The sequence below is a fragment of the Fonticula alba genome (genome assembly GCF_000388065.1).
Source record: "Fonticula alba strain ATCC 38817 unplaced genomic scaffold supercont2.4, whole genome shotgun sequence".
NCBI classification, from domain to species: Eukaryota; order Rotosphaerida; family Fonticulaceae; genus Fonticula; species Fonticula alba.
Window position 1 is genome coordinate 1,675,082 of NW_009242974.1, and position 13,885 is coordinate 1,688,966.

General features: G+C 68.3%; 3 protein-coding genes across 3 annotated transcripts; 1 reads left to right on the forward strand and 2 right to left on the reverse strand.

Annotated features, from left to right (window-relative positions):
* Positions 1 to 255: 255 nt before the first annotated feature.
* H696_02896 (hypothetical protein) lies at positions 256 to 1,104 on the forward strand (the record flags this gene model as incomplete). The annotated part of the gene is made up of 1 exon (XM_009496791.1): positions 256 to 1,104. One exon carries the CDS (start codon positions 256 to 258, stop codon positions 1,102 to 1,104), a length of 849 nt encoding a protein of 282 aa, XP_009495066.1.
* Positions 1,105 to 1,434: 330 nt separating this feature from the next.
* H696_02897 (hypothetical protein) lies at positions 1,435 to 6,611 on the reverse strand (the record flags this gene model as incomplete). The annotated part of the gene is made up of 12 exons (XM_009496792.1): positions 1,435 to 1,533; positions 1,748 to 2,068; positions 2,267 to 2,551; positions 2,689 to 2,883; positions 3,089 to 4,293; positions 4,495 to 4,843; positions 4,956 to 5,050; positions 5,164 to 5,282; positions 5,431 to 5,560; positions 5,729 to 5,864; positions 5,956 to 6,097; positions 6,319 to 6,611. 12 exons carry the CDS (start codon positions 6,609 to 6,611, stop codon positions 1,435 to 1,437), a joined length of 3,369 nt encoding a protein of 1,122 aa, XP_009495067.1.
* A 686-nt stretch (positions 6,612 to 7,297) lies between these two features.
* Positions 7,298 to 13,885, reverse strand: H696_02898 (hypothetical protein; the record flags this gene model as incomplete). Its single annotated transcript, XM_009496793.1, has 6 exons — positions 7,298 to 8,697; positions 8,902 to 10,119; positions 10,306 to 12,556; positions 12,707 to 12,982; positions 13,097 to 13,498; positions 13,660 to 13,885. Coding segments are annotated over 6 exons (5,705 nt in total), but the record flags the coding sequence as incomplete, so codon positions are not given.

Sequence of the window (13,885 nt, forward strand, 5' to 3'; positions counted from 1 at the left end):
CTTCTGTCTTTCCCTTCTTCTGTCTTTCCCTTCTTCTGTCTTTCCCTTCCTCTCTCTTTCCCTTCTTCTCTCTTTCCCTTCTTCTCTCTTTCTCTCCTCATCTCCTTGTCCATCTCATCATCCCTCTCCTCCCCCCTCTCCTTCTCCCTCTCTCCCCCACTAACATGTCCCCACCGGCCCCGTAATGGTCTCTGTAGTTTCGCCAAGGCCGTCGGCTGTGATGTCACCGACACGGCCTGCTTCTATGCGCTTGACATGGAGGAGGCCCTCGCCGGGCAGGTGGCCGCCATGAAGCACCTACCTCTGGACTATCCCCTGTCGGCCTTCATGCCGCTGCTGCCGACCGTCGACGGGGTGGACCTGCCGGACCAGCCATACAACGTGGTGATGGCCGGTCGTCACCACCCGGTGCCGGTCATCATGGGCACCACCGCCGATGAGGTGAAGCTGTACATCCACATGGCCTGGCCGAACCCCGTGTCGGCGGCCGAGTACCGGGCCGCCATGCGCGTGCTCTTCAAGGGCAACGCCACCGAGGTCCTGGCTGAGTATCCCCCGGTGTCCGGGGACAACCGCTCGGTCATGTCGGTTGTCGGCACGCATTATGTGTTCAGCTGCCCGCAGCGGAAGTTCTCCCGTGGTCTGGCGGCCGCCGGCCTGGCTGGGCCGAACTCCGTCTTCCACTACATCCACGACCAGGCCTGGAGCTTCCCCGGCTGGGAGCCGAACTTCTCCTTCTGCAATGGCGCCTCCTGCCATGGTGTGGATCTGCCGTACTACTTCAACACGGCCACCTTGATGTTTGACGTGACGGCCCCGGAGCAGCAGCTCTTCCGCCACATCGCCGGGTATTTCGGCAACTTCGTCCACACCGGCAACCCCAACAATGGTGGCGGCCGTGGTGGCTCCTCCCCCTCTTCGCCGGCTACCGCCTGGCCCGGTCACTCCCAGACGTCGGATCGCTATGTTGTCTTCACCGCTCCCACGCCGTACTCCCTGAGTGGCTATCTGCAGCATGAGTGCGACTTCTTCGATGGCATCGGCTATGATCCCGAGCGTGTGTCCCGCGTGGCCAACTACCTGCTGTCCGGCATCCGTGCTTAGGGGTGGTCATAGCCGGCCCTTTCTTCCCTCCTGCCGCTTGCCTTCTCGTTCGGCCCCCTCCGCTCCCTCCCCCCTCCGATGGTAAGGGATGCGAGGTGATGGCTCGGCCGCGTGCGCCTGCATGCACCCGGCATAGCTTCTCCTTTGCCCGCCCCCCCCCCCTTCCCTTGTTCCCATCCCTGCTCGCTCTCGGTTGGCGGCCTTCCCAATGCATGGATGCTATCCCCGTGGATTTCCCCGCCTCTGGGCCAATGTTTCATTCGCGCTATGTGCCATGTCCCATGTGCGGGTGTCTATTTCGCATGGCACGCCGGCGACCTTCCGCGGTCCCTAGCCAAGGACCACGTAGTTCCGGTAGACAAGTTGCCGGACCTTGAAGTACAGCGGGCTGAGCGGCCCCTGCATGGAAAGGGCCCCGGTGGTGGGATTCTGCCCGAAGATGGGAGGAGGAGCAAAGCGGGTGCGGGAGAGAGGATCACAAGGGGGAGTAGCGGGAGGAGTGGGCCGTCAGTGGGATCAGGCAAGCAAGGGAGGGGGAAGCCGGCTTCACCAGCGGGGCTCGCCCGAGGCGGGGGAGAGGGACCCCAAGGAAAAAGGGGGCAGCAAAAAAGGGCGACTTTCTGCGCGAAAACCAGCCACGAACCCGAGAGATGGTGATCTTGCGCCCGGACGTGGCGGCACGGCACACCAGCACACCGGCCTCCAGCCGTGAGCGAATGCCGATCTCGCTCTCCAGCAGGACGCGCAGCTCGGCCATGCGCACATCGCCCACACTGAGCACATGCCGCGAGGTGCTGGCCAGGGCCAGGCCCGGACGGTCGCCGGCCGGCACATGGGCGCCGGCGTCGGTCCCGGTCGCGCGTTTGGCCGCCTGCGCATTGACCGTCTCGACCAGCGGCTCCAGGTGCAGGAAGCCCCCGCGGTTGACCTGTGCCCGAACCAGGCTGAACTCGCAGTTGTCGAACTGGACGCACGCAGCCGAACCACGCGGGCCACGCACACACCGGCGAAAGGGGGGGGGGGGGGGGGCGGGGGCGGAGTGGCGGGCAGTAAGTACCGGGAGAGGGGGGGGGGCAAGCAGCGTTCCGGTGTGCCATGCGACCGGGAGGCGCGACACAAGGGGAGAGAGGAGGAGGCGCAGCACGAGGGGAGATCGACGCACGGTCTTCGGGCTGAGGCTCCGAACCAGGCGGTCCGAGAAGGAGACTGTCACCACCCGGGTAGTGGACGACACGTCGATCAGGTCCAGGCCCAGGTGCAGCAGCGGGTCGCTGAGGGCGACGAAGGGGGTGTCCGTGGTCGGAGGCCGGCGGGCCGCCTCGATAGCCTGCTGCACGCTCGGGTCGGCCAGCCGGGCCGCCGGTAGGATGAACTGCACTTGCGGGTGCTCCTCCTCCAGCTGCAGTTGCAGCCAGCGCGACTTGGGAATGATACCGTTGATGAAAATCTGCGGCCCAACAGCAGGCAATGGCCATGGTGTAAGTTGCGGGCGGCGAGAAACAGGCGCCAAGGTGGCACAAGGGCGGGGCAAATGCCTTGGCCAGGCAGGGAGGGCAACGGAGGAGCAAGCGCCCATGTACGCACCATGCGCTGGGCGTCAACAGACTCCAGCAGCTGAACCACCGACTGGCCATCGGCCAAGCCCTCCACGTCGACATAGCTGACGAAGGCTGCCACGTGGACTTGTGTTGAGGAGGTGACGACCTTGGTTTCCATGCGCTCGGCGCGCAGGCGCTGGAATTCTTGCTTCCGCCGGAGTGCCTCGCGGTTGGCATCCATCTGCCGCGAGAGTGCCCCGTCACCGCCACCACCACCACCCCCCCCGGTCGGTCCATTGAGAGTGAGATACATTTCAGCGGTGGAGGAGGAGCAGAAGGACACAGGGACACGGCGAGATTGTGTGTGCGTGTGTGTGTGTGTGTGTGCGTGTGTGTGAAGGGAAGAGGAGGGGGGGAGAAAGGCCGGAAGCGAGTACTTAACGCACCAGCATGCGATCGCCGACCGCCCCGTCGATGGTGATGTGGGCCACAGCACGCCGGTAGTCCGATGGCCGGATGGGCTCGCCATACATGTCGCTTGTGCTGGAGGCGGCTCCGGCGGCGGAGGATCCACCGCCGCCGGTGCCCGCCGCGCCGCCGCCCCCGCCAAAAGCACCGCCCGATCCGGAGGCTGTGGCTCGACCGCCGGTCCAACGCCCGGCGCGCGTGCGCCCGGTGCCGCCACCCACCGCACGTTGGCCGGCGGCCGCCAGCGGATCGCGCCAGCGCCGCTGCTGGCGCCCCAACTGCCGGGTGTCCATCGGGAACATGAGCGGGCCCTGGCGCCGGGCCGGCCGAAGGGCCAAGCCCACGAGCGATGCGGCGCCCCCCTGTGCCAGAGGATCGGTCGCGGCATCGCCACCAGCCGGCAGGGCCACCGCCACTCCGGCATGGCGCATGGAGTCCACCACCGATCGGGCAATTTGAGCAAAGGCTTCCGGGGCCAGGGCCCCGCCGGCCGGCCCGGCCAGCGCCCGGCATGCTGTCAGGGAGGCCGCGGCGGCGGCGATCGACCGGGCCCGACGGAAGCGCGATGCCAGCATCAGGTCGTACGTGAAGCCGCCATCCACATCATCGTCATCGTCATCCTCGTCGCCAGCCCCGGGGCCAGAGCCATGGGTCGAGTCGCCCACAGCGTCGAGGCCTTCCCCGCCGGGGCCCTCGGCGCCGGGTCCGCCGCCAGGGCCCTCATCCAGGAGGTCGTCCTCGTCGTCCTCCTCGTCGTCGGAAAAGTCGTCCTCCGATTCGGGCAAGCCACCCGGCGGCGCGGCGCCAGGAACACCCGGCCCACCGGCCGCCGGGTCGCCCTCATCACCCGGGGCCCCGCCGGGTGCCTTGCCAGGCCGATCGGCCGCCTGGGCACGTGCGCGTCGCCGCCGAGCCTGGCGCTTGGCCTCGGTCAGCTCGCTGCCTTGCAGGGCCTCCCGGTGTGCCAGAGTCAGTGTCACATCGGGCGGGGTGGGAAGCTGTGCCAGGGGGACAATCGCCGGCAAGAAGGTCGGCTGCCCGGTGGGGCCGGAGCCCGACGCGGCGGCCGGCCGGCCGGACATCGCATCAAAGAGAAAGCGGCTCAGAGTCCCGCGGCAGGCGCGCTGCGTGAGCAGCACACTGTTACGCGAATCGCCCGACCACATGGAGAACAGGTGCCGAGCTGTGTGTGTGTGTGTGTGTGTGTGTGTGTGCGCGTGTGCGAGCATCGGGCCGAAGGGGGTCCAGGGGCATCGGCGATGGAAAGGAAGGGGAGGGCAGGGGGAACAAAGGAGGGTCAGTTTGCGTCCAAGGGCCCGGGCCATGCACTTGGCCAGCAGGCCGCACAAAAGCAGGCGCGAGGCGATGGGCATGTCCCACGTACAGGGGCCACACTCGATGCTGGCCGGCCCGGTGAGCACGACACACGGCTCGGTGCCGAACTTCTCGAAGAACTCCTCCACCGAGTGGCAAAAGCGCACATACTGCAGCATGCTCTCGGCGTCCTCGGCCAGGGCACGATCACGAAGCTGGTGCGATGGGCCGGACGCCTTGGCGCCAAGGCCGGCGGCAGCGGCCGCGCCCGGGCCCTGGATCAGTCGCTGGATGAGATCATCGTCGCTGACCCATTCGTTCATGGTCCGTAGCAGACGGAAAATGTGCTCCGCATGGGGGGTGAGCAGGACCGGCCGGAAGCCGCGCTTGTTGAGCTCGGTCGACTCGTCCTCCCAAATCTGGCGGTCGGGTTAGCATCGATGCGTATGCACGAGTGAGGGAGGCCAATCGCAGGAGGCGAGAGAGAGAGAGAGAGAGAGGGAGAGGCAGGGCTTTTGAGGGAGGACGTACGCTCTCCAGGAAAAGGGCCAGTTCGATGACACGACCGGTCGAGTCGCATGGCATCAGGACATTGCCTCCGCGGTCAAGCGTCTGGGCGATCGATTCTACACACCGCCGAGGGGCAAGGGGCGGGAGGTCAGTGCGACTGGGCCATAGCAGGTGCAGGCAGGGGCACTTTCAGAGCCGAGTGGGAGAGGGGCGCAAAAGGGGGACGCACTGAGCAGGGCATCATTCCGATCGGACAGTTTCAGCGGCAGCGTGTCCATCCGGTGCGAGCCGGTGATGACCAGTCCTGGCTTCGGGCAGATGGACGTCAGGTCCGCGTGCGAGAGGTGGCTGCGTCGCGAGTTGAGCGTGTGACCAGCCGGAGGGGTGGGGGGGGGGGGGTTGTCAGACAACCAGAGTCACGGGCATGAGGAGCCGCCGCGAGGGGAAAGGGAAAGCGGAGGAAGAAAAGGAGGAGGAAGGCTCCACGGAGGCGTACAGCTCGCGGCGATTGTTGATGTTGATGGCGTAGATGATGGCATCGGTATTCTTGCGGATCAGCCAGATGGCCCCACCGAGGCTGTGCCCCGACGGGAAGGGGGTCACCGTGATGCCCTTGGCCTTGGGATCTAAAGGGAAAAACGGCAGCGGCAGCGGCAGCGGCAGCGGCGGCGAAGGAGGCGGCGAAGGAGGCGGCGCAGGCGAGTTTATGTGAGCACATGCAGCAGGGGGAGAAAGCTCGCCACAGATGCAGGAGGCCCCCCCCCCCCCCCCAGGGGAGCCAGCTGACTGCGTACCATCGATCAGGTGCGTCTGGCAGTAGCTCAGCGACCGCCACAGGTTCGGCTGGAAGGTCGAATCGACGTGGCGTTCATCGAACAGATTAAAGTCCGACGCGCCCAGGGCATTCTCCAGTGCGGCGGACATGGCGATCTTTGGTGGTGATGGGGGCAGAATGCCCGAGCAGTCAGTCACACAAGCTGCAGGGAGCGAGCAAGGCCGCGAGGGGCGCAAACATGCATACCTTGCCCATGGCCACGACAGGCAGCGTGGCAAACAGTCGAACACCTTCCGGCAGGCCGAGCGACCGGCGCGCGTACGGCAATGCCCCGAGGTACGCCACGTCCGAGTGGGAGATGATCACCGCGTCGACATCTTTGGCGACTCTGTGGGCATGTTTGTGTGCATGTGCGTTGGCGAGTGGGGGAAGGCGGGAGGAGGAAGGGAGAAGGGGGGGGGGAGCAAAGAGAGGATCAAACACCAAGAGGGAGTGTGTTCCGCAAGAGGCAGCACCAGGGGAGCACCACAAGGTGAGAGGTCAGCATTTGGCAGGGGCCCATGGCAGGCGTGTGGTCGAGGAGATCGACGGGCCGGGGGCCGTGCGCACCGGGCGAGACCCGACAGGGCCACCGGATCGAAGGCATCCGTCCAGCCGCAGTCCAACAAAATCCGGTATCCATCAATGTCGAGGAGGAAGCACACCGGCCCGGCGTCGCCATCGAAGGCAACTGTCCCGCCTGGCGCCTGGAAGCTGGCCACCGAAGACAAGGTGTCCCCCGGGTGCGGCTGCGGCGCATCCGGGTCGGCCTTGATTTGGCCATCAGCCCCGACCAGCGGGCCCGATCCCAGCCCACTGCCCAGGAGGGCAGTGAACCGGATCCTCGACGAGGTGAGGGACATGCGCGTGGGCGAGTCACACGCGTGGAGGGGGTGTTGTGGCGTGCCCGAGCGGCGAACCGGGCGCGAAGTGTAAGGGTGCAGGGAACAAAGGCCAGGGGGGGTGGGGAGGCAAATGACAGGGAGATGGAAAGAAGAGGAGGGGTGCAGCCGGGCACAGGACCAGGCCCGGTCCAAGGCCGCTCTCAAGTCCCGCCATTGTACGCCGGCTCGGATGGCCGCGCCCGGCAGGCGAAAGGCCAGCCACCCGGCGGTTCCACCTCCCCATCGAAATACAGACCTCTCACCATAGACACCAACATGGCTTTTCGTGCGTCCGTTCTTGCCCCCTCTCCCCCCCCCCCCTCTTTCTCTCCCCGGGCGGGGGGCTGCCCCGCCCAGAGAAGACGGTTCGCCCCTGCACCCGGTGCCCGCCTAGTCGCCCTACTCTACAAGGGGTGTGGCCTGCCCCGAGGTAGGGGGCTGTGTCCTCTCCCCGCCCGGCCCTGGGATCGCGCGGCTGAGCGGACCACAGCTACCAACCTAGCGCTCCTAGTGCCAGCGCATCGTCGCATCTGCGTGGGCATCTGTAATGTATGTATTGGAACACGAGCAGAGGGGCACGCATGCCCCGGCCCTCTCTTGCAAGGGTGCTGGGCAGAGGGGGGAGGGGGGGGGTGCTGCCCCTCACCCCCCCCCCCCCCCAGCTCAAGGGCGCCGGGCCGGCCGTTTCTCTCCACGGGCGGCAATATTCCCCTGACGCCGGAGGGAGACACATCTACGAAGAAGAGTGGCCCAGGGCCAGCTCGATGCGCCGAAGGGTGGACTTGATGGAGCGCTTGAGAATGGACGCCTTGGGCTTGGGAGGGGGAGCCGCGGCCCCCGGGGTGACCAGCTCGACGGTCGAGGAGGTCGAAGCCGGACCGGCCAGGTCCCGGCACTGGCCGGATTCCAGGAGGATGGTCCAGCTCCGGTACTCCAGCTGCGAGGTGATGGAGTCGCCGGAGGCCGCAATCAGGCCGGACACATCCGGCCGCAGGGGCACATCCACCAAGCTCCGAGCCCCATGGGCACCGGTCAGGCCGGGGAACACCAGCGCCGAGGAGGAGCTGGCCAGGTGTGAAAGGGGGAAGAGGACCACATCGCCGGCGACCATGGCCGCCAGCTGGGCCGCCAAGCGAAGCTCATACTTGGCCTGCTTGGTTCGAAGCAGGGCCGCCGGGGCGGCGGCCATGCGCTGCTTGTGCCGAGCCGCCACCGGGGCGCCTGCAGCGCCCGCGGCCCCGGCCGCATGCGGGAACATGGTGGAGTAGAAGGGCTCGCTCGAAAGCAGGGTCGGCAGCTGGGCCGCCGACCGGGCATGGACACTCAGCAACCGGGTAACCGGCTGCCCGGCCTCGGTCAACAGCCGCCAGCAGACCCCCTCCACTGCGACGGTCCGGAGGCCGGCCGGCGCCGGGACCAGGGCCCGAGCATGGTCGGCGCTCTCCTGCAGGAGCTCCCGCTCACGGCGATGCGCTTCCCGAAGGACCGAATAGATGCCCACCGGCAGGGCCACAGCCCGGCGCAGGGACTCGACGATGGACACCGAGGGTGGCTCGACCAGGAGCTGATCCGCCTCCAGGGCATCGGTGGCCTGGCCACGGCCGGCCGGCCAGGAGGCCCCGTCTCCCGGCCGACAGGAGGTGCACTGGTCGGCATCGGCCTCCGGGGTCCCGGAGGCCGGGGCCGTCATCCGGGCGAAGGCCAACAAATCGCAGAAGCAGTGCCCCTGTGCCTGGAGGAATTGGCAATGCCGCAGGAGGAAGGCATCCGGCAGGAGACGCAACACCGGCATGGACAGGACACCATGGCTGAGGGCCGTGGCGGCGGCCAGCGACGCCCAGGCATTGAGGTCCGTGTCATCGGGCCCGGATGACGGACCGGAGCCCACATCGGCCGACCCATGTGCCAGGAGCTGGTTCACCACCAGGCCGATGCGCTCGATGGCTCGGCGCCGGTCGCGTGCGGTATTCCGTCCAAGGACCGCCGCCGCGGCCACCATGGAGAGGGTATTCAGGTGGACGAACAACAAGTGCAGGTTTGACTGGTTTGACGGGCGCACCGGGAACTGGAACAGAAGGAAAGGGATGCGCGCGCACGTGTGTGTGTGTGTGTGTGTGGATGCGTTGATATGCACGTATGCACGTATGCACAGGGACAAGGGAAGAAGAGAAGGAGAGACAGAGTCAGCCGAAAGCCCCAGACCCAGTCAAGACACCAGGATGATGCAATGAAGCCGAGAGGAAGGAAACAGCGGGAAGAGAGTACGCACGCGACGGACAAAAGCCGGGCCCGGGCTGCCAGCGGTGGCAGTAGCCGGGGCACCGACGGCCAGCAGATTGTTAACGGACATGGAGGCCAGCAGGCCGCTGATGTCCGAGAGCTCGGCGGCGGTGACCCGCGCCAGCAGGGGCGCCAGTTGCCCGGCCAACGCCCGGCAGATGGGCCCCAGGTCCGCACAAAGCAGCCATTCGGCAATGGACTCCGAGGGGCCGGCCGGGCGGGAGGACTTGGCACTGGTGGCGGCCGAGATGGAGGCGGTGCCGTCCGTCAGCAAGCCCGCCAGCGAGGGCCACACGGCTGACAGGGCCACCGTGCGCAGGAGCCCCGGGTCTACCTGACCCGGGTCCACGCCATACAGGCAGCGGGCCACCTGGCGCCTGGAGGCGAACCCGGAAGCCAGATGCCGGTGCTGGTGGGCGAAGCGCGCCTGGAAACGCGGGTCCGACAGGAAGGCCGCCAGCGAAGATTGGGCATGGCGCTCGGCCGCATCGGCCGGCAGGGCCAGCACCCGCGGCGGGGCCGAGCCAATCCGCCGGGCCCCGGTGTCCGGGCACACCTGCACATCCAGCGGCGCCAGGCCGAATGCCCGACACAGAAGCTGCAAGGCCTCCACATCGGAGGCCAGGTCGTGGTCCCCGCGCGAGGAGAGCCACGCCACCAGCAGGGCCACGGTGCGCGCACGCCCCGGGCGAACCACCCCCTGCAAGAAGGCCTCCCGCTCCTCGGCCGAGGAGATGGAGGCCGTCGTGCCGGGGCCCCGGAGCGACCCGGTGGCGTCGGCCTCCAGGAGGTCCAGCCCGCCGGGGATGCTGGCCGATTGCCAGCCGCCAGGCGGCCCGGCATACCGCTCGGCCAGCAGCCGAGACACATCGCGCCCGGTGGCCAACAGGTGCAGGCTGGACACAAATCCCCGGCGGAAGGACACCGACGAGGCAGCAGGCAGGGCGCTGGTCGCGTAAAAGACCAGGGCGTTCAGGGAGTTCACCCGCTCGGGGAGGTTGTCACGCGATGACAGGGCCAGCCGGCCGGTCTCCAGCCAGATGGGTGACGGCTCGGGGGCGATCTCCACCGGGCTGGCCGGCATCTCGGGCTCGGGCTCGGGCTCGGGCTCGGGCTCGGGCTCAGGGGCCGGGAGTACCGGGGCGGGGATCGCCTTCTTCGGGACCCGGCGCGTTGGTGGGGTGAAAACCACCACATCTGCCTGGAACTGCGAGAATGTGCATGGGCGCGCGCGTGAGTAGACATGGAGGACAAGTGTGTTCAAGCGCCTGGCGGTATCTCACCCTCTCGCTCTCCTCCCCCTCCCCCTCCCCCTCCCCCCCCCTCCCCCTCTCTTGCTCCTGCGTCCGCTCATCTGCCCACTCCGCTGGATACAATGGGCGAGAAGACGTACGGCGGCTGCACGGCGGCGGATTTCATCACTGACACCGGCACGCAGGTGGCTGGCCAAGTTAGCCCGGATGCTGAGCTGCCGAGCGGCCTCGGTGTCGAGGACCTCCTCCTCATCCTCCTCGGCGGGCGCGGGAACAGGGGCCGGGGCCGCCACCGGGGCTGGAGAGACCACCGGCTCCGGCTCCGGCTCCGGCTCCGGGGCCTCCAACACATCAGGAGTGCGCTGGAAGAGCGGCGCCCCGATGGCCCGAGACAGTGACTGCAACGTGGAAGACAGGTGCCCGAAGCAGGAAAGTGTCGGCCCAGACCGATGGGCAACCGAGTCACGGTCAAGACGCTCGGAGCTGGCCCCCTCCTCGAAGAGGGAGGCGAGCTCCGGTTCATCGGCCCCGGCAGTGGCCTCCAGCGGCGCGTCCCGGCCATAGGACTTGGCATCCTCGATCTCGGAGCTGGCCGTCGGGAGCATCTTCTGCACGGCCTCCACCACCGCATCACACAAGGCCGCGGACTTGAAGAGGAGTTCCTCGGGCGAGAGGTCCCGCGTGCCGAGGGCATCCGTCAAGAGGGCCGTGATGTCGGCGGCCTCGGGCCCGGGGGCCGGGCCGTCGGAAATCCCGGCCACCGGGGCCCCGGCCCCGGCGTCCGACGATTCGATCAGGGCATTGATGGCTTGGATCATGGCATTGATGCCGGCCCGGGCGCCAGCCTGGAGGACGCGAATCAGCCGATTGGCCGACTCGGTGGCCAGGCCCAGCAGCAGGTCCGCATGCTCCTGGCGCAGGGTGGCATACTGGCGCAGGGCCGGCAGCGTGACATCAACCAACTCCTGGCACAAGCCCGGCGCCAGGGAGCCGGTGCTCGCGGCCCCCTCACGGGGCATCCACTTTCGCAGCAGAGCCCGCACATGAGCCACGAGAGCCGCGGACTCCGCGCTCAATGGCCCCAGCCAGTCAGGCGCATCGCCCTGCAGGGCGGCCAGGTCGGCCGCCAGGAGATCGCTCTCAGCACGCAGGGCCCGGTACAGGGCCCGCATGGGAGGCCACAGCTGCTGGGCCCCGGTATCGGCATGGCCATTTGCAGGGCCGCCGATCGTGGCGGTGGCCACGGCCGCCATCAGGTCCTGCAGCAGGGTCATCAGTCGCGAGGACCGCCACCGGGCGGACTCCACCCAGTCCGATGCGCAGAGAACCAGATCCGTGGAGGAGAGCACGCGCTTGGGGCCGGGGGACGCGTCTCCCGGGCTGCTGGCCGCTGCTCCGGCGGCCGCCGGGGCCAGCAACCCCTCCAGCATGGGCAGCACCGACTCGATGGCCACATTGCGCACGGCTGACACCACGGCAAAGTTGTCCAGCTCGTCGAGGGCACCGCCGGCGGCGGCACCGGACCCGGCGGAGCCGGCGACCGCGGTGGCCGCCCTGCCAGCGCCCGCGGCCGACGAGGCTCCTGGATCCGAGGAAAGCACCACCGGGGCCGGCAGCGACAGGAGCGACATCTGCGCGTGGATGTTGTCACACGCCTGGTTGATGTTGTCCGAGGCCGAGGCCACCTCCACCATGGCGTCGATGGATTCCGGGGCGCGGGCGCGCGGAGCCACCGCCATGGCCCGGGCCAGGCTCTCCTTGGCGCTCAGGACCCCGGGCACGCGGACACCAGCCAGCAGGCCATCCACGGCCGAAGCCTTGGACCGAGCCTGGTGAATGGCTCGCTCGTAGAAGCGCAGATGGCTCTCCCGGTCGGCCACCAGCCCGGCGGCAGCCGGGGAAGAGTCGCTCTCGCTCGCGAGCCCGGCAGCAGCGAGGACATCACCGCAAGCCGGGCCCAGGCCAGCCGGGTGGCCGTCCGAGGGCCCGCGCCCGGAGTATGTGGCATCCAGCTCGGCCACCAGAGCATCCAGCACCTGGCGCGTGGGCAGGTCATACTTGAGCGAGGGGTGGCCCGAGGCCGCCGACAGGACCGAGTCCGGCGGCGGCGGCGGCGAAGCCCCCGGCTGGGAGGAGGCCAGGTCCGAGTAGCGGCTGGCCATGGCAAAGAGGATGGACGACGATTGGAGGAAGGCCACCGAGGTGCCCATCAGCTGGAACATGAACTCGCTGGCGGTGGCCAGCTCGCTCAGCTGCTCCGGGTCCTGGCACAGGGAGAACAGGTGGTTCAGCCGGTCGGCCAGGCTGTTGTTCACGTCGATCAGCTGGTTGGCCAGGTTCTCCAGGGCCCGGGCGTACGAGGGGCTGACGAAGATCTGCACCGACAAAAATCTGCAACACAGCCGTGCGCAGGAGGGACACAGGGAGATCGGGGGGGGGGGGGAAAGGAGGAAGCGGGGCATTAGATCATGGCGCCATTGGCCACACGGTCAGCCGCCGAGGGGAGGGGGGAGGGGGAGGGAGGGGGCAGGAAGGACGCACTGCAGGCAATCAGCCACCAGAGCCAGGCGCGCGGTGAGGCTGTTGTAGGCGGAGAGGACGGCCGATGCGGCGTCTTCCAGGCTGGCCGCGGCCTCGGTCCCAATGTCGGGCTCGTTGTCATCATCGGCGCTGAGGAGCTCGGCCACCGCGGGCGGAAGCTCGGCCCCGGCGCCAAGGAGCCTGGCCGATTGGCGGACCAGGCGCTGGATGCACCGGCGGAAGGACAGCAGGGCCTGGTGACAGAGGGAGTGTGCCAGCTGCGTGGCGAGGAAGGCGCTGCGGGGTGGACACGGCGCAGGAGGGGAGCGGGTTAGACGCAGGCCGGGGGGGGGGGGGAAGGGAGCAGCAGTGTCTGGAGGCGGGGAGAGGAGCGGGAGGGGCTGGGCGCACCGCTGGACGCCATGGTCGTATGCCTCGGCACAGAGGCAGGCAAGGCGGTCGAAGAGGATGGAGAACCGCTCGAAGAAGCACTCCGGCACGACGGCCCCCTCGGCAAAGGGGGACTCTTGGAAGGGCTGGAAGGTGGCCGCGGTGTCCGCACCACAGGCCGCCATCAGCTCATCGCGCCGGTCCTGAATGCGCCGCAGCGACAGGGCATACCCATCGATGAGCCCCTGGAATGGGTTGAAGGAGCCATCGGGATCGGGGGCCACGCTGGCGGCTGGCAAGCTGGCCTTGAGCGGGTCATCGACGGTGACCATGTCGGCGGAGGCCCGCTCGTCCGATGTCAGGCGCGTCCGCAGCAGGCGGTCCACCATGACCTGGTGCCAGTCGCTCATGAATGTCCAAATTCTACGGTGCAGGTGCGGGGGGGGGGGGGGGGGGGGGGGGGGCAAGGAGAGATCAGTCTGACGCGCGCAAAGGGGGCAGGTCGGCAAGGATCGGCACAGGAAAGGGCTGGCAGCCGGCCGGGCGCGCGCGCGCGAGAGAGAGAGAGAGAGAGAGATGCGCACTGCTCGGTATTGTCGAGGAGGGTGTTGCGTGACGCCTCGGGTACTGGCTGCCCGGCGGCCGCTGGCCCGGCGGCATAGAAGCGCCGCTGCAGCGAGATGGCCGTCAAGGCCACATCCACGAGGTTGGTGATGACGTCTGGGAACTGCACGACATCGGGCGGGGCATCGGCGGAGGCCGCCGGGGGGAGGCCGCCCGCCGGACCGTGCGCGGCAGCCTCTGCCATGG